Source organism: Martes martes, assembly GCF_963455335.1.
Source record: "Martes martes genome assembly, chromosome: 1".
Lineage (NCBI taxonomy): Eukaryota > Metazoa > Chordata > Mammalia > Carnivora > Mustelidae > Martes > Martes martes.
In genome coordinates, this window is record NC_137888.1 from 203,999,727 (window position 1) to 204,020,702 (window position 20,976).

General features: G+C 60.5%; 3 protein-coding genes across 4 annotated transcripts in view; 1 reads left to right on the top strand and 2 right to left on the bottom strand.

Moving 5' to 3' along the window:
* The window catches only part of CPAMD8 (C3 and PZP like alpha-2-macroglobulin domain containing 8), a 74,663-nt gene extending 70,098 nt beyond the window's left edge, over positions 1 to 4,565 (top strand). Inside the window, exons 38-42 of the mRNA XM_080810331.1 lie at positions 572 to 677; positions 766 to 876; positions 1,591 to 1,800; positions 2,352 to 2,475; positions 3,521 to 4,565. Of these exons, the coding sequence (XP_080666457.1) occupies positions 572 to 677; positions 766 to 876; positions 1,591 to 1,800; positions 2,352 to 2,475; positions 3,521 to 3,542 (573 nt within the window). The 3' untranslated portion in view covers positions 3,543 to 4,565. The remainder of the gene's footprint in view (positions 1 to 571; positions 678 to 765; positions 877 to 1,590; positions 1,801 to 2,351; positions 2,476 to 3,520) is intronic.
* A 1,108-nt stretch (positions 4,566 to 5,673) lies between these two features.
* Positions 5,674 to 7,579, bottom strand: F2RL3 (F2R like thrombin or trypsin receptor 3). Its single transcript, XM_080811238.1, has 2 exons — positions 7,446 to 7,579; positions 5,674 to 7,172 (listed from the first exon to the last, which is right to left on the bottom strand). The coding sequence occupies exons 1-2, from the start codon at positions 7,552 to 7,554 to the stop codon at positions 6,103 to 6,105; spliced, it is 1,179 nt and encodes a 392-aa protein (XP_080667364.1). The 5' UTR covers positions 7,555 to 7,579; the 3' UTR covers positions 5,674 to 6,102.
* Positions 7,580 to 11,936: 4,357 nt separating this feature from the next.
* Positions 11,937 to 20,976, bottom strand: part of SIN3B (SIN3 transcription regulator family member B) — a 35,258-nt gene continuing 26,218 nt past the window's right edge. The window contains exons 13-19 of one of the 2 annotated variants that reach the window (XM_080805021.1): positions 18,705 to 19,314; positions 18,337 to 18,506; positions 15,917 to 16,090; positions 15,595 to 15,687; positions 14,481 to 14,575; positions 14,046 to 14,250; positions 11,937 to 13,845 (exon numbers count right to left, since the gene is read on the bottom strand). In XM_080805021.1, the coding sequence (XP_080661147.1) occupies positions 13,615 to 13,845; positions 14,046 to 14,250; positions 14,481 to 14,575; positions 15,595 to 15,687; positions 15,917 to 16,090; positions 18,337 to 18,506; positions 18,705 to 19,314 (1,578 nt within the window). In that variant the 3' untranslated portion in view covers positions 11,937 to 13,614. The other variant, XM_080805022.1, reaches the window with a different exon arrangement.

Sequence of the window (20,976 nt, forward strand, 5' to 3'; positions counted from 1 at the left end):
TTCTACAGTAACCACATGGGTGAGGGTAGAGAGCTGTCAGGGCAGTTCCGGCAACCATCTCATAGCATGAAAAAGAAACGGGGACAATCCATCCAGGTAGAGATGGTGCAGCTGGTGGCTTAGTGCCCCAGGCAGCTCACCTGGGTGGAAAAAGTTGGGAGGGGATGGGATAGTGTTCAGACACAAAGAAGGAATGCAGAGCGGATGCATGTAGATGAACCTGGAAAACATGCGGAGTGAAAGAAGCCAGACGCAAAAGGCTTCGTAGTGCATGACACCGTGTATATGAAATGTCCAGAACAGGTAAATCCATAGAGACACACAGCAAGTTGGTGGGGGGAGGGGGCCGGAGTGGGGAGTCAAAGACCAACAGAGATGTTTTCCCAGGTAGGATGCAAGGACCCACGGGATTGAGTGGAATCAGGTTTCTGTGTGTCACGCCTCCTGGGTACCCCGAAATCAGCCAGTTCTGGGGGCCCATGCTTTGATGCATAGCAGAGCATAAGGGCTGTAGCTTATCCCTGAACCCAGTGGCCCCAGCCAGGTCCGAGCCGGTCTGCTAACCCCGCAGATCCCCAGCCGGTGCCTGACCTGCGTGCGGTTCCGGGCGCTGCGTGAACATGTGGTGGGCAGGACATCCGCGCTGCCCGTATCTGTGTACGACTACTATGAGCCTGGTAGGCCCGCGCTCACCCGCACCCCCAGCTCGGTTCCTCATCTTGTCACCCCATCACTTGGTCACTCTTCCCCTGACTCGTCCCGCAGCCTTCGAAGCCACGCGCTTCTACAACGTCAGTGCCCGAAGTCCGCTTGCCCAGGAGCTGTGCGCGGGACCGGAGTGCAACGAAGTGGAGCGCGCTCCGGCCCAGGGTCCCGGTGAGTGCGCGGGTCACTGCCTCCGCTACCACCAGCCACCCCGACCGTCCTCTTGGAGCTCAGATCAGAGCGGGGAGGGGTCTCCAGGCCAGGAGGACAGAGCTCGGTCAGGCGCGCACACTTTGGAGGCAGGGCCGAGCGGGGTGTGGGCGGGCGGTGGGCGGTGGGCAGGGGCGGGGCCGGGAGGTGGGCAGGGGCGGGACGAGCAGGCTGTGGGCGGACAGTGGGAGGGGGCGGGGCCGAGCAGGGTGTGGGCGGGCAGTGGGAAGGGGCGTGGTCGAGCGGGCTGTAGGCAGACAGTGGGAGGGGGCGGGGACGAGCTGGGGTGCACGTGAGATTGGGGAGAGGGTGGGGCCGATTGGGGTGGGAGGGCTCCCAGGGCAGAACCCGTGGTGCCCCTTCTTCCACAAACCAGAGGTGTAGGAACTGCAGGTCCCTGGCCATGAAGTGAGCGAGTGGCCACAGCAAAGATTTGGGCGGGGCTGGGGCCCTATTCTTTATTTTTTAAACATTTTGAAATAAGTTTAGACTGCCTTCGTTGATAACTTTTATTTGTTTTCGCAAATAGTAGGCAAATACTTGCATGAAATTCCACCGGGTCAGGGCTCAGTGACTCCAGTCCTCACCCTGTGAAAGGTGGTAATCCCTGCCCCCAGCGCCGGCCAGCTGGGGGTTGGGGTCCCAAAGACCCTGCCGACTTCGCTTCTCCCCCAGGCTGGTCCCCGGTGGAGCAGGGTCCTGTGGCCTCCCCAGAGGAGGGGGCGAAGATTACGCGCTGTGGCTGCGCCCGCGACTGTAGCGCCGGTGGGGACCCGGTGTGCGGCTCCAACGGAGTCGTCTACACCAGCGCCTGCCACCTGCAGGAGGCTGCCTGCCTAGGCCGCTCCAGATTGGAGCCCGTGTCCCCTAGCCACTGTGCTCTCGGTGAGGACCCACCTTGGGTCTGGCCTCTGGGACCGCAGCTCCCCCTGGACATAGTGCATTGCCCTATCTTCTTCATCACCTCTCCCTCCTGCCTATCACCTCCTCCCCATCACCTTCTCCCTCCTGTCTAGCATCACTCTCTTCTTCCTTTCCTCTCCCCTTACCCCCACCCCTCCCTCTCTCACAGCCCTTGATTCCCTATCTCTCCCTGATCCTCCCAGCTTTTCCCCACAGCGGTGGCCCCTGTGTCTCTCCTCCAGTCTCTGTCTTTCTGTCTCTGTTCCTTAGGCTTTGTGTCCTTCCCCATCTCTGGTTCCTTGCATCTGGGTTTCTGTGGTTCCTCAGTCTTGCTGAGTCTCTCCCCACCCCCACCCCAAGTTTGTGCCTTTCTGCATCTACCCATCTCTGAGCTCTGTGTCCCCTTCCCTCACCCTTGTGACCTCCCACTTCCTGCCTGTTGCTCTGGGACAACTTATCTCCTGGGGCTTTCTGCAATCCAGATCCTCTCCCTCCGGTGCTCTCCTACCGACTGAGCCCCACCTTCCTTCCAGAGCAGCTGACACCGGCCTCTGCCTCCTACAGTTATGACTATGACCCAGCTCCCCCAGACGCTGGGCACCTGGCAGCTGGCCATGGCCATGAGGTGATGGACTTGGAAGGGGAGGCAGAGGACAGGTGAGAACTAAGGTCCCCCTCCCCATCTCCTTCCCCCTACTTACCCTGGACCTGACAGGGAGTGACAATGACCATTAGACAGATCAGCCTGCAGGAACAAAATGGGGGATCCATTCTCTCTTCTCCCCACAGTCCAACACACATCAGAGAACAGCCTGTATGAGCACGGCGAGGCCGAGTCCTCCCAAGGACAAACCCCAGGACACACCCGCCCCTGGGGCGCCCTGGGACCCCTTTAAAGAAAGAAGTTATTCACGATGCTCGTTAAGATGGCAGGGAAGACTGTTCAAGGGAGGGGACTGGAGATAGGAAGCAGGATCCTGCGGTGAGGTCTAGCAGTAGAGAGGAAGACAGGACCCAGCTTTGAATACTACAAGAAAACGTGAGGGTTTATACCCAAGGGTCAGGGGAGGGGGGGTCAGTGGACACCAGCAGTTGGTCCGTGTGTACTTAAGATAATTACGGGTAGAGCTGGGCTGATGGCTATTGTTTCAGTATTTGTTCCATTTTTTCTTCCACGTGCCCCTTTTGCACTTACGGAATACTTTTGTAGCATTCCGTTTTGATTCAGCTCCAGGGATTAGAATATACACCCTTCAACTTTGCAGTTTACTTGTTCATTTCCCCCCTGTCACAACAGTTTTCCCCCACGGTGAGCTTTGGGTCATTACCACCATAGGCAAGATACGCAACAGCTGCCCTTTCAGAGCTGCCCCCCCCCTCCTCCCCCGACCCCACCGGAGAGTCTGTCGTTCTGGGAATGCTGTGTAAACGGAGTCTCTTGAGATTGGCTTTTCTCACTTAGCGTTCCCGTGCCATCCACCCACGTTGTGCGGGCCAGAAGTGAACAAGCTGTCCCATCACTATGACCCGGTGGGGGTGGGCAGGGTCCTGAGGGTCCTCTCCAGGGGGCATGTACCTGTTCCAATGGGCAGAGGCAGCCAGGCTGGGCCACGGACATGGATGGAGGCAGGTTTAGCAAAGGGCATGCCGGTGCCCCGCAGGCCTGGCAGCCCACGGTGTCTTTCTCTTTTCCTCTCTCCAGTCAGAGTGGCTTCTCTTCCTAACGCTCTGAGCAGGAGGACTTGACCTGGCTGCATCCTGTCCCTGTCGGCCCCTCCAGAAGGGGGCCACTGATGGGAGAGCTCCCTTGACCCTCTGGTGAGCTGGTGGACTCCGCCCCTGGTGACCCTAGCTTCCAAATGAACCTGATGCCCAGAACGCAAAGACCTGCCTCGATGAATGACGGGTCTCCTCCCAGCCCTCTGTCAACAGGAGGGTCGGCCTCGATCCCCCCGCCTCCCCAGCTGCACTTGGGGCTGGGCAACCCACTCCTCGGGCCAGAGCAGCTCCCGCTCCAGGAAAGGGGACGTTCCTGAGAAGGACCTGTGGCCAAAGGCCTCTGATGGAAGAGACACGATGACATTTAGCCAAATCAGGGACATAGATGGCATCCATCCCCTCATCACCAACTTCGAAGCGAAACAAGCCGCCTTTCCCCAAAATGCAAACCTTGGGCTCCCTGTGGGGCACCTGGGCTGATGGGCCCCTGGACCTAGACCTCGAATTGTCCCCTAATGGTCACAGTCTCCACACCCCCCATTTCACCCCAGGGGTCCCCGAATGTTTGGTGCTGACAGTGCCAGGCCCTCGGGGAAAGCCTCAGGGCCTCACCCCCTGAACCCCTGACCTCCCGGCGCCCCACATGGGGACTGCCCTCTCCCAGCATCCTGGAGGGGGACCCCAGCTCTGCAACGAGACCTGTCTTCCACTGGGGCCGCGGGGGGTCGGGTGGGGGAGGTTGTCCCTCTCAGCTGTGGTCACATTCCTCTTTGTGATCCTCAGGGGATGCCTGTTTCTGGTCCTGCATGGGCATGGCCTGTCTTCTCCCCTGTGCGGTGGTATTTATTGCTGCCAACGCTGCTCATCTCTGACCTCCAGCAAGGACAGCACAGAAACCCCGAGGGCACTGCCCAGCCAGTGGGTCCCTGGTGTGCCACCCTGGCCACTTCCCGCTTCCCTCACCCCCACCAGCACCCCCGCTCCCTGTGGAGGCCACTCCCGTAATAAAAGCTCACTTCCAGAGTCACAGACAGGCTTTAGCCTGGGGGAGGGGGCAGCCCGGAGGGTCGGAGCCCCAGCTCCCATCAGGCCCCCCAGCACCTCTGTTCTCCAGTCTCCATCTCAGCCTTTTGGAGCCGGTGGGGAGGAGTGTTTCGAATACGTGCACCCAACATAATCGTAGGCTCCCGTGCATTTGTAAGAAATTATGCCAGTACAGAGAGGTCCCAGGTACCGTTCACCCAGCCACCCACACCCACGGTAACATCTTGGAAAACTCCTACTTGGTCAACCACGCTATTGACATGGATACACTGCGCTGATCTCACACTTCCCCAGTCTCGCCGGCGCGTGCGTGTGTCCTGGGGCTCCCCGCCCACTGGCTCATTTTTCCCTAAGCCAGATACATATGGGCCCTGATGGGGAGCCCAAGAATGATCCCCACTCCCCTCTGTTTTGGGGGAGCCTGCTTACTCCCACAGTTGATGCCTCCATGACTCCGGACACAGTGCTCCATGCTGCTCTCCAGGGTGGGGTCAGTGGCTCCCCTTCCCCATGTGGTAGGTACCCTTCCCCTGCATTCAGAACAGCTCAGACCCAGGGTAAACAGCTCGGGGTGGGGGTCGCAGGGCTGTAGCCCTCCCCACCACCAGGCCCACCCGTCCACTCTCCAGTTGCCCACCCACCTGGTCCTGGGGTGGTGGGGGATATTAACATCAAGAAGAGTCAGATCTTGGGTTAAGGGGAAGAGATACTGTCCTGCTGCCAGGGTGACAGAAGGTGACAGTCCCGTGTGTCCCAATGACAGGCCACACCAGGCCTTGGGGAGCAGAATGAGGGCCTCTACAGTGATTGTCCAGGAGATGCCCCAAGCCCTGAAGCCCATCCCAGAGCTAGACCCTGGGCTTTGGGGAAGGAGGACTGCCAAACAGCCTCCTGGTCACCTGGGCCATGAGGGAATGGGGGCCCGAGCCTTCTCCTGGGAGGGGTCCTGCATCTGGTGCACACGAGCATCAGCCTTGCCTCCACCCCACCTTGGGACACGAGGGAGCAGGCTGGGCCTGGGAATATGCATTTAACCCCCATATTAATTTTTTTTGCACTGCTCTAACCAAAAACCACAAAACAGGTGACTTAAAATAACAAATTTATTCTCTGACAGTTCTGGAGGCCAGAAGCTTGAGATCAAGGTGTGGGCAGGGTTCACTTCTTTGGGGGGACTCCGAGGGAGGGTGTCTCAGGCTGCCCACCTGGCTTCTGGTGGCTGCTAGCAGTCGTCGTGTTCCCTGGCTGCGGCTGCGTCACCCCCATGTCTGCCTTCGGGTTCAGATGACCTCCTTCCCTGTGTGTATGTGTGGCCTCTCCTTATAAGGACACTGGTCACAGGGGATTTAGGGTCTCCCCCTACTCCAGTGTGACCAAATTTTAATAACACCTGTAAAGGGACCCTATTTCCAGATAAGCTCCCATTCCGGGGTTCCCCACAGACATGAATTGGGAGGGAGAGCCCCCCCCTCGATCCCCTGCAACCCCCCTCTCCATTTGCCCCGCCTTCTGGGGGGGGCGTCACACGAGCGAGGTGGACCGGGTGCCTGTGCCCTGGGTGCCCCCCTCCCTGGAGGCTGTGGAGGTGCCCCGAGCCCCGCAGAGCAGCCCCTCCCGCACCTTGTCCCTGAACTCCACAGACACGTAGTAGTAGATGAAGGGGTCCACGCAGCTGTTGAGGGTGCTGAGAGCCAGGCTGGGCACGTAGGCAGCGTACAGGTTGCCCCAGGCGTCAGGGCGCGGGTCCGAGTAGTGCAGCAGCAGGAGGACGTTGCTGGGCACGAAGAAGGCCACGGCCGAGGCCAGCACGAGCGCGGTGAGCATCCGCGCTTGTCCGTAGCGCGGGCCCCCGGCCGCCAGCGCACACAGGGTGGCCCCGTAGCTCAGCAGCATGACCAGCAGCGGCAGGAAGCAGCCGAGCACCGCCAGGCAGAGGAAGGCGGGCCGCCAGTAGGAGGCCTGAGCGCCCACGGGCAGCGCGTCGTGGCACAGCACGTGGTCCGAGTGCGACAATCGGAAGGTCTGCGGCTGCAGCGCCAGGGGCAGCGCCAGGGCGACGGCCGCCAGCCAGGCGGTGGCGCAGAGCCCGGCGGCCAGGCGCCAGCCTCGCAGGGTGAGGGCGCGGAACGGGTGCACCACGCCGAGGTAGCGGTCCAGGCTGACGGCCGCCAGCAGCAGCACCGAGCCGTACATGTGGCCGTAAAGCGCGGCGGTGGTCGCGCGGCAGGCGGCCTCGCCGAACGGCCAGTGCTGGTTCTGCAGGTGGTAGGCCACGCGCAGCGGCAGCGTCAAGGCCAGCAGGATGTCAGCGGCCGCCAGGTTCATCAGCAGCACGGTGGAGGGCAGCCGCGGCACCCGGGTGGCCAGCACCCACAGCGCCAGGCCGTTGGCGGGCAGCCCCACCAGCAGGGTCAGCCCATAGAGCGCGGGCACCAGCCTCGTGGACACCCAGCCCAGCAGCAGTGCCCGAGAGCTGTCTGGGAGCTCCAGAATGTTGCTGTTGTTGGCCCAGAGCTGACCGGGGAAGCTGCGCAGGTGGGGGGACTGAGGGGTCTCCTCCTGGGGCCCGGTGAAGGGCCCCAGTGTGCCATCTGGGGGAAAGGGGATACAGGTGTTGAGAGTCTAAGTGTTTCCTGCACCTACACTGCCCCCAACCCCGTGATGCTTCCTTGGGGTGGAGGGGCTACAGTCCAGGCCCCAGCTCCCAGGAGCCCTCAGCTTGGTGGGTTAGAGCTGGACACAGACACCCCCAGCCCTGTGGGCTCAGGACTGGGCTGGAGGACCCCCCCCTTCCAATTCCCTGTCTCCCACTCCTTAACTCTAGGCCTCCCTCCAGTTCCAAGACAGGGCCCAAGGTCACTCACCATTATCTCCCCCCGCGCTGCCGATCTCGTCGTAGGTGAGGGTGTTCTGGCTGTCATCTTCCAGGCTGAACCCCAGCACCACAGGCCACAGCAGCGCAAGTGCCCACATGCTGTCAAGGCTCAGCACAGCCAGCTGCTCTGGGCTGTGGCCGCTGACCTCAGGCTTCCTGCCTGGCTGACCCCCACCCCCAGCTTCCTGACTGCCAGTGGAGGAGTGGACAGGGCCCAGGGAGATAAACCAGCCCCTGCCCCCACAAGCCTGTGGCAGGCCCGCGGTGTGGGCTGAGGAGGCCTGGTGGCTAGAGTCATACACACGCGAGGTCCGGGTGCTGGGCCGGCGAGATGGGGGAGGAAGTTCCAGGCTGCAGTCCCCTCCCTCAGCCCCTGTCTAGCCCAGAAAGCCTCTATGGGCCAAGTGGCTACTTCCTGCTGCCCAGTCGTGTCTGCAGCCCCTGTTCCCATGACAGCCTGCCAGGTCACGTACTCAGGGGTTCTTGGCCCTTCCTGAAACCTCTCCCCACCTCCTGTCTATGCCTGGCTGGATCACAGCCCTGCCTCCCAGGTCACAGATCAGAGCGCGTGCCTGATCCTCTCCCTCTCCGAGCACCCCAGGTCCCCTCTGGGGGCCGCCTGCCTTATTGCAGCCTCCCTCCTTCCCCAGCACGCTCCCCTGGGCGGGCAGGCCCAAAGCGAGGTGCAGAGAGGGGAGGCACTTTGTGAGGCTGGAGTCCGCTGAAGGTATCTGAGGAGGCCTTGGTCCTCGGCCCAGACCCCCGACGCTGACCCATGCTACCCTGGGAGTGGAGAGGAGCCCCCTTCGGCCTCCTTCGGTCCTGGCTCCAACCTCAGCCCGGGGCTGCTGGGAATGGTCATGGCCATACCTCAGCCTGAGAGTGGTGGTCAGGTCAGCCCAGGACAGAGGGCACAGAGGGCCCCTGAGCCGCCACCCTCCTCTGGGCCCTCCACATCCCTGCACTCAGATGGGGCCCGCTATGCAGCTGAAAAAAAGCCGAGGGCCTCAGGGGGAAGAGTACTCCTTCTGTCTTCTGCACACAATCCCCTCTGATGTCCCTCTGGGGAGAGGCCTAGAGTATCTTGCCCTGGAGATTCTCAAGCAGTGTGGTCAGGGTTGGGTCCTGGTGGCAGTGGGGGAGGGTGGCCGTCTGAGAGCAGGAGGACCCTGAGGGGGCGGTGGGGGGTCAAGGAAGGAGAAATGAACTAGGGGTGGTAGAAGGGGAGTGATGTGGCCATGTCCTGGTTCTGGGAGCCTTAATCTAGCCACACATTCAAGGTCACGGGGACCAGCCAGGAAGTGACCGAGCAGTCCTGGACAGAGTCAGTGCAGCTGAGGGTGAGACGCTGAGGTCCCTGCCCCCAGCCCAGGATGGGGGACCAAGGCCTAGAGTTCCGGCTGGGACAGGGTCCTAGCCAGGAGCCTCACACATTTCTGGACTGTTTCCACCAGCACTCGCGACAAATTCAGCCACACCTATGTCTTTTGGCAGCTTGTGGCCAAGGTCACTCTCAGCACACAGGGGAACCCAGATGAGGACCCCCTGCTGCTGTCCAGGAGTGGAACAGGGAACCTGCACAGGGAAGGCTGGGGGGCTGGCAGCTGGTCAACTCTGGGGCAGGGTGGACAGGAGCCCCCCCAGGGAGGATGGTTTGACTGAGGAGTCCCATGTCTGGGAATTGCCAGCAGGTACATGTGCACAGGAAATCACCCATACAGGGGTATTCCCCTTGCACAGAGGCGGGGATGCCTGTCAACTGCCCCATCACAGAAACCACCCTGTGCCAGCCGGTGGGGGGGGGACCCCAACACAGGAGGTGCTGGGCGACCTGCCATGGCGAAGCAGTTTCTGCAGGATGCTGGGGGCAGCTGCCTTTGGGGAGAGGTACTTGGGTGCCTACTTCTCTCCGTGTGTTTTTTTTTTTTTTTTGTACTATTGGGATTTTCTATATCATCCGTTACTTTAATAAAAACTCACATTTTATTTCCTTATTTAGCTCCACGCCCAACATGGAACCCAGCGTGGGGCTTGAACTCACCACCCTGACATCAAGACCTGAGCTAAGATCAAGAGCCAGACACTCAACCGACCGAGCCACCCAGGTGTCCCAAAAACTCACATTAAGAAAAAAAAAAAAAAAGGCAGAATAGTAGCTTTAAAAAGGAGGGAAAATCTGATACAAACTCATCCATGTTAGGATATTATAATGGGGGAGTGAGATAAGCCAGGCATGAAAGCATCAAAGCTCTGAAACCCCTTGAGGGGTCATATGCTCAGGGACAGGAAGGAGACGGGGCCGGGGGTGGGAGGGGGCACCAGGGGCTGGGGGCGGGGGTGGGGAGTCCGTGTTTCATAGGGACAGAGTTGCAGTTTGGAAGATGCTGAATCCTGGAGATGGACAGTGGGGACGGGAGATGAAGTACCTTCACCAACTGTGTGAAGGTCCTTAAAGCCACCGAACTGGCTGTTTAGAATGGCTAAATTTTATGTGTATTTTAACACCATTAAAACCTTGTTTAAAATGGTGGGGGAAAAGGGCAATCAGATCCGAGTCAGCAGCTAATGCTGGGTTCCCTCGGCTTGCAGCCCCACCTGGACCCCCCGAAGTCCCCAGAGTCCACCCTGGCCCACCTCACTGTCTCCAGTGTTAGATGGAGGTCGGAGCACCGGGTAGAGCCCCCTCCAGTCCTTCCAACATGACACCTCGCAGGGTCCCGTCTTCGTGGAGATTATGATTTCCTTCTGTTGTCCTCTGAAGGCAGGTGGGCTCCCACCATGGTGCCTCCACCTCCCCTTACTCCCCGGCTGGGCCCCAGGCTGCGGGCAGGGACATGAACCCACTTCCGGCTGAGAGGAGGGGGCTCTGACCCCGTCCGGGTTTGAGGTCCGGCTCTCCCAACTCCAGATGGCCCGTACCTCTTCCCTGGGACCTAGGTCCAAGCTGCTGCACCGGGCCACGCGCGGGAGCTTGGGGACACTGGGTGGTGAAGACAAGGTGCTGGAGACTCTTGGGCGAGCTGCCAGCTGTTGGACGCTTCAGGTCTCACTCCACACCCAGGGCCCTCGGCCTCCCACTGAGAGGTCCTAGTCCCCCAGTCCCCACCCCAGGCCCTCCTGTGACTGCCTTGAGGTCAACTGGCTGTTCAGAACAGGTGGCCTCCTTCCCAGCCAGAACGTCCAGGGTAAGGTGCGGTTATACTTCGCAAAAGGTGTAACAGGGTAACAGAAGAGAGAAGTAATACAATGGTAACATGATAATAACGGAATGAATGTGCACCAGGCCCCCCTGGAAGCTCCCAGCCCCCGCACCTCCCCAGGCACCACAGGCAGGCTGCCACCACCACGCTGGGGAGGGGAGGGCCGCCTGCCTGGTCCTGTGGCTTGGTCCCTCCCCAGACTTGGAGGAGGGAGGAAGGGAGGTGGGTGGCGGGGAGGAGGGAGGACTGCTGTGTTCATCACGGCCGTTCTTCATTGTGTGGCGATTACCTGCGGCAGACGGCGGCTTGGCACGACAGGCCCTTAGGATCCGGGACCTCCGTGGATAAGTCCAGGCCCAGCAGGCTGGTCCCCTGCTCACGCCTCACCAGGCTGCAGGCCTGGTGTCCGCAGGGCCAGGTCATGCCCCCTTCCCAACAGGGCCAGCAGGTGACCCTCCTTCCCATTTCTCATCACAGCCACAGGCCCCGCCCACTCTGCGGACGGATGCCCTTCCCTTTCAGGAGGCTGCCCGGCCTGGGCCGGCATCCCAGGACACCCCTCCCAGGGCTTCCAACTAGGCCAGTCCGTGAGGACACAGGGCCCTGGGACCCATCCTCTATGTGGGCTCGAGGCAAGGAGGAATCTGGGACAGTACTGAGCCTCAGTCACTGAACTCCCCGGGAGCCCAGACTCTCTGGAGGGGGAAGTGTGCACAACTGGGGGGCACTGTGTGTGTGTGGGGTGCCCATGGATGACAGGGTCCCTGGAAGGCAGCAGGGGCCATTTGGGGAGATTGAAGACCACAGGCCCAGTGGGCAGAAAGGCCAGCGAGGAGCCTCAAGGGCTATCTGCTAAGGGGACCCTAAGAAGAGCTGTGGTCTCCTACTTCCCTGGAGGTGGGGCACGAGTTGAGTTCAGAGGGGGTGATGACGAAGTCACAGGAGGTGTGTTGAGAAGGGGGGCCCAGCTGGGAGCAGGGATCAGGGAGCATGGAGGGAGGGTGGCTTTGTGGGCTGTGGGAGGGAAAGACCCCGTGTTGGGCAGGCAGAGAAAGCTCGGAGCCAACACCAGTCTTTAAATTGGGTTTCCCAAGGGCAACATCTCCTTCCTACTGAAAATAAAAGCTGAGTTGGGAATGAACATTCCAGAAAACTGTGGGTGGGGACAGGACCCTCCTGCAGAGGCGCGGGGTGGCCACAGGGGGGCGGCACTTGGGGTTTGGGAATCACGGGGGGCGCAGGTGCATATGAGGATTCGAAGATAAGCAACGACCAAGAGATCTCACGGAGTTAGGTCAATATTTAATTTTTAACTTTAATGTGCAAATAAATAGAAAAGGAAAACTACATTCAAAACAGCTGCAAAGGAAGTACAAGCCCCAGAACAGAAATTCTTCAAAAACAGAAGAGAGGCTCCCTAGAAGCATGCAGGGTGGGGCTCGGCGGGGTGTGGCCCGCACCCCAGGCCCACACGGAGGCACGGCAGGGGCCACGGGCTCCCAAGGATGGCGCCGGGAGGGTCTGGTTCAGGAATTCTGGTAAGTTCCCTTCTTACAAAACAGGGATGTGGACAAAGTGCCTGGTAGACTTGAGCAAACACGGGCTAGGAGACCCTGGGCAGGGCACACTGGCTCTATAATCACCCAGACCCCAAGTCAAAGGCTTTGCAAATCTTGAGTTCCACAGGTAACTTCTAGAAAACTTCTAGAAACACGTCTCCACTTCCCAGAACCGCGGATTTGGCACAGCTCAGTTTTTGGGAGGGTGCGGGCCGTCACTGGGTGGGCGGGAGGAAGGCTGCACACGAGGATGGTTCTGGGCCCCCCACTGGCCGATCCCCTTTGAGGGTGCCAGGAGCCCAGCTAGGGCCTCTCAGGGTGCAAGAATTCTAAAGAGCTGGTCCCCAGCCTGAACCGCCTGGCATTCTTGGCATAGAAAGCTTTGCACACCTCTGTATGACAGCTGCTTCAGCCCCTCACGCCCATACCCAGTCCAGGCACCGGCTGTAGGAACGGCAATGTCAAGGGCAGATCTGCAGAGTCCCATGAAGGCTCTCACTGCCAAAGGAACCAGGGGACTTGGCTGTTACAGAAGTTACAACCACTAAGAGAGCTTACGAATAAATATGTGTGCATATATATATTTCTAGAATGTCCTTCTTAGGTACAGGGCACCCCTGGGCCCTCTCAGTGTGGGCCGTTTGAGCTCACTGGGAGATTCAGGCTGAGCCCCCTCCCCTTGAGAGGCCAGGAAAATACAGGTTTGGAGTCTCATTTTTTCCAGAGTGGGGTCTTCTCGACCTGCCTGCCCACTCCACATCTTGACAGAGCAGAATCTCAACAGTTTGGCTGAAAGGGCCCCTCCTGCTTTCAAAGTGACCAAGGACCCCAAGCATCAGCTGAACCTAGCCCGTGCCCCAACGATCAGATGCAGGCAGGGCCCAGCTCAGGAAGTTTCCAGAAGCTTTCAGAACCGTTCAGGAAGGACGTGCTTTTCAAGCAGATCCACCCTGGCCCAACTTCTTCAATGTTGGGGTCTCCTGAACGCTGACCCCCAACCAAGCACATGGTTCAGCACAGACTTTTCCAGACACTGTATGCACAAAGGGACCAGTGGTGCCCCCGTCTTGGGATTTGGCACGTGTGACAAAAGCGGCCCAGCAGGTGCATAAAGGCGATCGCTTGCTCCTGGGCCAGTGTGTGGCTCCTCCTCCTTCCAGCAGGGAGTGAGCCCCCAGAGGTCAAGGGCAGGAGAGGCTCAGGTTTGGCACAGGACAGGCCCAAAGGAAGCAGGGAAGCCGAAAGGGATGGCGGCACAGGGCCACAAGCCAACACGACCCCATCGCGCTCCGGCGCTCGCAGCCTGTGGCAGCAAGGCTGGGGGACACACTGCTCCCCTCGGGTTGTTCGTGAAAAGGCCCCGGGGCTGCTCCGGGCCGAGGCGGCGGCCACGCGGGGGTTAGGGTGAGGCTGGGCGGCGGCCATACTGCACGCGGTAGCGGGTCACGGGCAGCCCGTGCACGCGCGCGGTCTCGCAGAGTGTCTTGCAGGGTACCATGTCCTCGTCCTCCTCGCCCATCAGCCAGTCCTGCACCAGGCCGGCCGCCTCCACCGTCACGTTGTCCTCCAGCCAGCGGCCATGCCACTCCTCAAAGTGCTGGTGGTGGCGCAGCAGGACCAGGGGCTGTACCTGCGTGGGGACGGGTGTGGAGTCAGGACAGCCCCAGACGGCCGGGGGGGGGGTGCAGTGGGAACCCCGGAGCACACCACTCCTAGACGGCTGGGGGCAGGAACCCAGGGGAGCACGTCTCCCAGACAGCTGTGGGGAGAACCCGGGGGCACACTCCCTCCCTGAGGCCCATGGCCAGACGCCCGGAGCCAGGTGGGCACCTGCTTGGCCCGGCAGAGGGTCCCGCGGCGGTACATGTAGTCCTCGGAGTTGACGATGAACAGCATCTTGTGGGTGCTGAGCTTGAAGCGGCAGTCCACGTTGCAGGCGCTCTCCACCCCGACCAGCCGCTTCCAGGAGCTCTTGGCCTCGCCGCGCAGAGCGCGCACCTGCTCACACTGCCACCTGCGGAACTTCTTGAGGTTCCTGGGAGGAGAGGAGGAGCTGCAGACTGGGAAATCCTCATGGCCCATAAGCATCAGGAAGGCGTCCCACTTCCCCGGGGCCGGAGAAATGCAAGCAGAAGCACTGTAAACCTCCATGCAAACCCTCCACCGGGAAACCCAGTCAGACCCCCGGTCAGACCCCGCGCTGCCGGCGGTGGGAGGGGCCTCCCTGGGCCCGCGGGGAGGAACCACGTCTGCGGGTCCCCTTACCTCTGCAGGAACACGGGCTTCAGGAGGAAGCCCTCGGTGGGCGAGCTGGATGCCCCCTCGGTCCCCACGTACTGCTCCACGTAGCGAGCCAGGTGCTGTGGGGCCGGAGGGAGACAGGCCTGTGTTTTCGTCCCTGCTCCCCAAAGCACTAGGAGGATGGCAGCCAGGGAGGAGTGGATGCAAAACAGAAACCACCAGACGGCATGCCGGTCCACAGCCCGGAGTTCGACAGCTGTGGCACTTGGCATTCCCGTGGTAAATCCCTCCTTCGTACCACCCTCACGTGACAAGCGCCCATGGGGAACAGGGCCCCCACACAGAGAGCCGGGTCGGAGAGCAGGAATGACACCAGGGCCCACGCAGCAGGGCAAGGCCAGGGAGGGGATGGAGTGAGCAGAAGGCGGGGCTGGCAGGGGCTGCCCGGGGCTGGGGTGGGCGTGGTCTGCAGTGTCCAGGGGACGCTTCACCTGCTTGCCACCCTCCGAAAGCCAGAGGCTCCTCCAGACTCACGCCTAACCAAACCACATTTGCTGGAAACTTCTGGAAGGGGAAGGATGTACAGACCCCCACCCACACTTGTCTTGGAAAGCATGTGTGGGGAGCCCTGAAGCACGCAGGGAAGGATGCGGTGGGGGGCCCCCACCAGCTGGGGGCTTTGGACTGTGTATCCCGGACTGCGGGCCGGGGGAGTTCTCCAACTCAAGAGAGTTAGAAAACTCTTCCGGTCCAATGTGACCAGAAGCCAGAGCTCTGAGCTTTGCCCCCGGGGAGTGAGGGGGAGTGCGGGGTCACGCACCCCAGGGGGACAGCACAGTGTTGGCAGCAGGAACAGGGCTGTTGGGGGGAGGAAGACCTGGCTCTCCCATGGCCTCCTGCCCCGGGACACCCCCAGGGGCTCCTGGGGGCGCACGTGCAGTCGCCATCCCCCGTCAGGCTTCCACAGACAGCGCTGGGGCTGCCAAGTAAGGCTGCTCTGGGTGGGACATTCTGTAGCCTGTGCTCGGCCAGCATGTGCCCAGGGCGTGTGGCGGTGGGGAGCCCCCCAGGGCTGCCTGTGGCTGCCCCTGACCCCCCCAGTGTGTTCAAGGTGCAGAGTCCGGACGGGGGTTCTCACCTGGACCTCCACGGGGTCCTCAGTCTGGGCCTCCTCAGTGTCTAGAAGCTCGATGGTCATGATCACCTGCCCCTTGCGCTGCAGGAACATGACCTAGGGAAGAGGGAGATGACCAGCTGAAGCCGCGGGGAGAGCCCAGGTGGAGGCGGACAGGTCATCGATGATGGCCTTCCCCAGCCTACAGAGGCCCAGTAAGAGGAGTGTGGGGTACCACATCGAGTGAGGCCTCCTGTGCCCGAGCCAAGCCGCCGGTCCTCCCCCGTCGCGGGTGCCCTCCTTGCAGCCCCGGCCTCGTGGGGGACAGAGAGCAGCACCCCCTCACCTTGAAGCAGTTCTCGTCTGCCATGCACCGCTCGGCCTTCCACTGGTAGCTGGTCTCCCTGGCGGCGCGGACGCAGCGGGAGGACAGGTTCCCCCCGGCGGCACCCCGCTTCTTCTCGTTCAGGTAGAGCTCCACCACCTTCAGACAGACGTCGTCACTCACGAGGTGGTGCAGCTGTGGGGAGGGAGAGCCAGTGGGTGCCCCGCGTGCACGCCCCCTGGGAGGGGTGAGGCACAGCTGCTGCCCACCTCTCGCCGGGGGGCCGCACCTTGCCCGGAGAGGAGATCAGCCAAAGCCTCGATGGAAGGTCGGTCCTCGGGGCTGTGCTGGGCAGCCGCCGCGCTGGGGGCAGACGGCACCAGACCAGATCAGAAAGCAGCGCAAGACCGCGGCAGACCGGACCGGACCAGCAGGCCCTGCCTGGGTGTGAGGAACGCACAGAGAAAGTACTAGAGCACAAGTGCCAGAACAGGGACGGTGACTGCCTAAAGACGGTACCGTGGCAAGTAACTTCTCCCTAGGTGTTCGGCTGTAAACACAATTCTTGTAATCCCTACAAATGCAGGTGTAGGAAGAGAGCAGCGAGAGAGCCAGGCAGCGGGGTCAGGCTGAGCAGGCAGGAGTCGACACCCCTGGGCACCGGCCATGGCCCCAGACAGGCTCCTGCAGACCCAGGGCCTTCCCTGTTGCTGCTCTGGTGAATAAACACAATGTGTGGCCACTTGACAAGATCCCAGTAAGCACTGGCTGCTGTCACCAAAAAGGAGAAATGCTCAACAAATAGGCTGAAAGACACAGAGTGTGACAACTCGGCCCTGCAGGCTGCCGATGGCGCCATGGACGGGGCCCCGCAAGCATCCAGCCTGCTGGAAAGCGGGGAGCTCAGGGCAGGGCATCCTGGCCCAACCAGGGCTTCAGCTAAATAGCTCCATTTTTCTTGCTCCCTTTTTCTTTAAAAAAAAAAAAAAAAGACTCCTAGGGGCGTCTGGGTGACCCAGTCAGTTGTGTCTGCCTTCGGCTCATGTCATGATCTCAGGGTCCTAGGATCAAGTCCCGTATCAGGCTCTCTGCTCAGAAGAGAATTTGCTTCACTCTCTGCTCTCCCTCTGTCTCTTGCAAATAAATAAAAATCAAATCAAATATAAAAAAATGAGTTCTATAGGAGATATTTGTGGAAAAGGGAATTAAAAAGAAAAAACAATGTTCATCAGAGTGTCCAATCTGGTCCAACTGTCTGGGTGCTACAGACGAGGCTGCCATCCCCAGAACGGGGCCCCCCTGGGGGCACACTGGATGCCCAGCCCCATAACAGCCTGTGCATAGGGGACTGTCCCCGTGCCAGAGACCAGGTTGCAGGTGCCTGCCGGTGGGGAGGGCTGGAAGGAGGCAGGGCTGGGGCTGTCTGGGAAGACCCACCGAGCTGCATGCTCCTGTGTGTTTCTGCCTTGATGAGAAGTCTGTAAAACCTGAGAGGAAATGCCATTTCTAGCAACCGCATCCGGGTGGGAGAGTCAGGACACTACTCTTTCCTCGGCTTTTTTGCTTTTACGGTGAATAGCCTTCCTGGGTAAACAGGAAACCCAGTCAGGCTGAACAGTAACAACTCTGGTGACCGAGCAGGACTCACGTCCCCAGACCACATCTGCCTCATCGGAGACTTTGCTGTTTATAATAACGCGACTGAGTCACGTGCCTGATTTCCTCCTGTGGACTCTCAGCTGTGGTGTCTTCTCCTGTTCTCAGCGAATGCGGGTAACCGGCCAACAGTCTCCCTCCAGGAGGAGTGGGCTACGGTTCCTTACATGTTGCTACCCACGAGAAAGGTGTGTCGACAAGGAGCCAAATGAATCCTTGTATGGTCGCCAAAAGCTGGCACCAACCACGTGCCCATCCACGGATGAGTGGATGCGCCAATGGGGTCCATCTACATGATGGCGTGGGAACTGGCCACAGAAGGCAATGAACTTCTGAGAAGGCTAGATGTGGGTGGGCCTTGGAAATAGCATACTGAGCTTGAGAGGAGCCAAACTGGAAAGGTTACACGCTGTTTGGACTCCATTTACATGAAACATCCAGGAACAGGCAAATCCGTAAGACAAAAGACAGACTGGTGGCTGCCAGGGGCTGGGGGAGGAGAATGAGGGAGGGGTGACGGCGCATGGGGACAGGGTCTCCTCTGGGGCGACGGAAATGTTCTGGAACTAGATACAGGCATGACAATGCCACTGCACTGCTGTTCACTTGAAAACGGTGAATTCTGTGTTACATGAATTCTACTTCAATTAAAAGAATGAAAAAAACATGGGGCCCTGGGGCCTCCGCATAGGCAGGGCTGGGGGAGGCAGGGTCTCTCCCGGGGGGCTCGAGGCCTCCCGCCACCCCCTATGCACCCCCGCTCACCACCTGGCCGGCGCCCTCACCTGCCTGGCGATGCTCTGCACCAGCTTGTCCATGGTGAAGCCCACGTACGCGTGGATGGTGAACATCTCACGCAGCGTGTCCTCGTACTGCGTGGGGTCGATGCTGCCCTCCAGCAGGCTCCGCACCATGTCCAGGAAGGCCGGGTAGTACTCCTCCAGCTCCACCTCACCTGAGGGGTGGGCACAGTGGTCACCCAGGGCCAGAGACACGTGTGGCCCTCCCCGGGATGAATCCGAATCTCCGTGGCACGCCGCCTCCCGCCACAGACGTCCTTGTTCTCGGCCCGAGGTTCCGGCACCCGCATCCCCGCCCGGCTGGTGGAGGGAAGCCCCCCATGCGTCACCCCCCCGGGGGCCCGAGTCCTTACTTGGCTGCTTCAGCCGCAGCTCCATGGCGGGGTCATTGCCCTTTTCCCGGCGGCCCTCGCAGAGCAGTTTCTCCCTCTCCTTCTCCGTCCGGTACTCGAGCAGCTGCTTCTGCGCCTGGCGGTAGATCTTCAGCAGCCTGGAGCACAGGGTCTGGTGGAGGCGCAGGAAGAAGTACCAGTTGTTGTTGGCGAAGAAGAGGCTGTACACGTCGTCCAGGGGCTTGTGCGGCGGCGGCGGTGGCGGCTGCTCGGCGGCCGGTGTCTCGCCCACGGCCCCCTTCTCCTCCGGGGGGCTGCTCTGCGGCCCCGGTGCCGGCTTCTTTCGGTCGCCGGCATCCGCGCCCTGTCCCTGGGGGCTCCCCCGGCCCTCGTCGGCAGAGTCCTCAGACACCCCCAGGTCCAACTGCTGGGAGAAGAAGAGGCTAGGCACGAACTGGTGCACCAGCTGGTGGATGGTGCCCTGGTCCTCCTTCTGGATGGCTGGCTGCCGCTTCACGTAGTAGCTGATAAGGGCAGCCGCGTCCTCCAGGATCTGCCTGTCCTCGTACACGAAGATGAGGTGTGGCTCGCTGGAGGGGGCGCTCCGGCCCTCAGAGTGCTGCTCCTGGTGCTAGGGGGGACAGGCAGCCATTAGGCACAAGTGACCAGCTGGGAGAAGTCCAAGAGATGGGGGCCCCAAGGCCACAGGGCTCTAAAAGCATCACACTCTGGTCCAGGGTGCAGCCCAGTGCCTCCCACCTGGTCCCATTCCCTAGCCCACTCCAACCACTATCCTCTCTGGGTCTAGAGTGATTTGACCTAAGGGAGCACGGTCACCCCTATTGTAGCCCCCTAGACCTTCCTGCACTGCTCAAGATAGGACCCCAGTCCCTGGCATGTCGTCCTGCAGCCCCCACACCTGGCTTCTTTCAATGCTTTAGGGCTGCTGAGCTCCCTCCTGCTGCGTGCAGGACCTTTGCACGTGTCCCTCTGCTCTTTGGGCCTGGAAAACCACAGCCTCTGCTCAGTCTTTATCCAGCTCATGACTTTGCTTCCTGCAAACCTGTAGATGATCATATTCCCTCCAGACTACCCTGAACTGCCTGCTGAGTCAGGCCAGCTGATGCTCTCTCCTGGGTGGCACCGATCACCAGCACTAGGCACCAAGGCTACACACGCCTGCTTTGGAAAAAGTAAGTGTGGATGCCATCCCCGTGGGCGGGGAGCTCACAGGGGCAGGGCCAGGTCTCCATCACCCCTCAGTGACCAGCACAGGGCACAGCACTGAGGGGGCTCCTCCAATAGCCACGAAAGCAGAGACCGACAGAAAACAGGCGCAAGGCCAGGGCCTCAGCTTTCTGGGGTGGGCGACTCTCTTTCTACCAGAGATCGTGCTCCCTCAGCGACGCTGAATTCTGCTGCAGCCCGAGACCTCCTTCCCCTGCAGGCAGGGAGTCCTGAGAGCTGGCATGTCCGGCTCCTGGCTCTGGCGTGACCTCCTCTTTCCTACTGCTTTTTGAGTTCCGATGTCATTTGTGCCACAAATGCCCTCAAAAACCTTTTTAAGTCCTTTCCTCAGAGCAAGTTCTGGGGCACGGAATCCAGAGCTGTGCACTGCTAATGGCCAATAGCGAGGGGCTGACTTCCCTATGCGCGAAGGACTTGCATGTGCAGGGCTCGCCAGGCTGATGGGCTAATCTCTGGCCCCAAACAGTGCTGTGCCCCTTTCCTCTTGGCTCCCACGAAAAAGGAACTCAGTGGTGACCATGGAGGGCCTCAGGGGTCACCTCACCGACTCTCATTCTGATCACATCCCACAGACCCTATCTGGGGGAGTGGCAGTGGCGCTCTCAGGCCTGGACCACCACTCGAGGATTTAAGTGAAGAAACCAATTAGCGGCAGGGCTGAGTGTGGCCAGTGGCAGGGAGGCAGGAGGGAAGGGGCTTCCTATCACAGGCTCTCACAAGTAGCTCACTCCCTGCGTGCATTTTTCAAAGCCTAAATCCTCGAAGCCTGGCCCCAGCCCTGCCTCAGTTCTGTGGTTCAGGCCCCAAGAGCCTGACTGTGCCAAAGCTGGCAAGAAGGCACAGGGCATGGCTAGAGGCAGAGCCCTAGGGCCAGGAGCCCTGGTCTCCTGTGACTGGCCTCGGCAAGTGGCCACCTCTCGGACCTGTTTCATCGCTGCTAAACCCAGGATGCTGGTACCGCGTAACAAGGTCTTATGAGTATGGGTCAGATGGAACGTTCCTTCTCAGGGTCTACCTGTGCCGGGCACACAGCTGGCAGCAGAGA

What these genes read in the sequence shown, in the direction of transcription:
- F2RL3 (XM_080811238.1), bottom strand. Translation starts at nt 7,554, where the DNA reads ATGTGGGCACTTGCGCTGCTGTGGCCTGTGGTGCTGGGGTTCAGCCTG. An exon ending in CAGCGCGGGGGGAGATAATG is followed by an intron (nt 7,173 to 7,445) that starts GTGAGTGACCTT and finishes CCTTTCCCCCAG; the next exon opens with ATGGCACACTGGGGCCCTTC.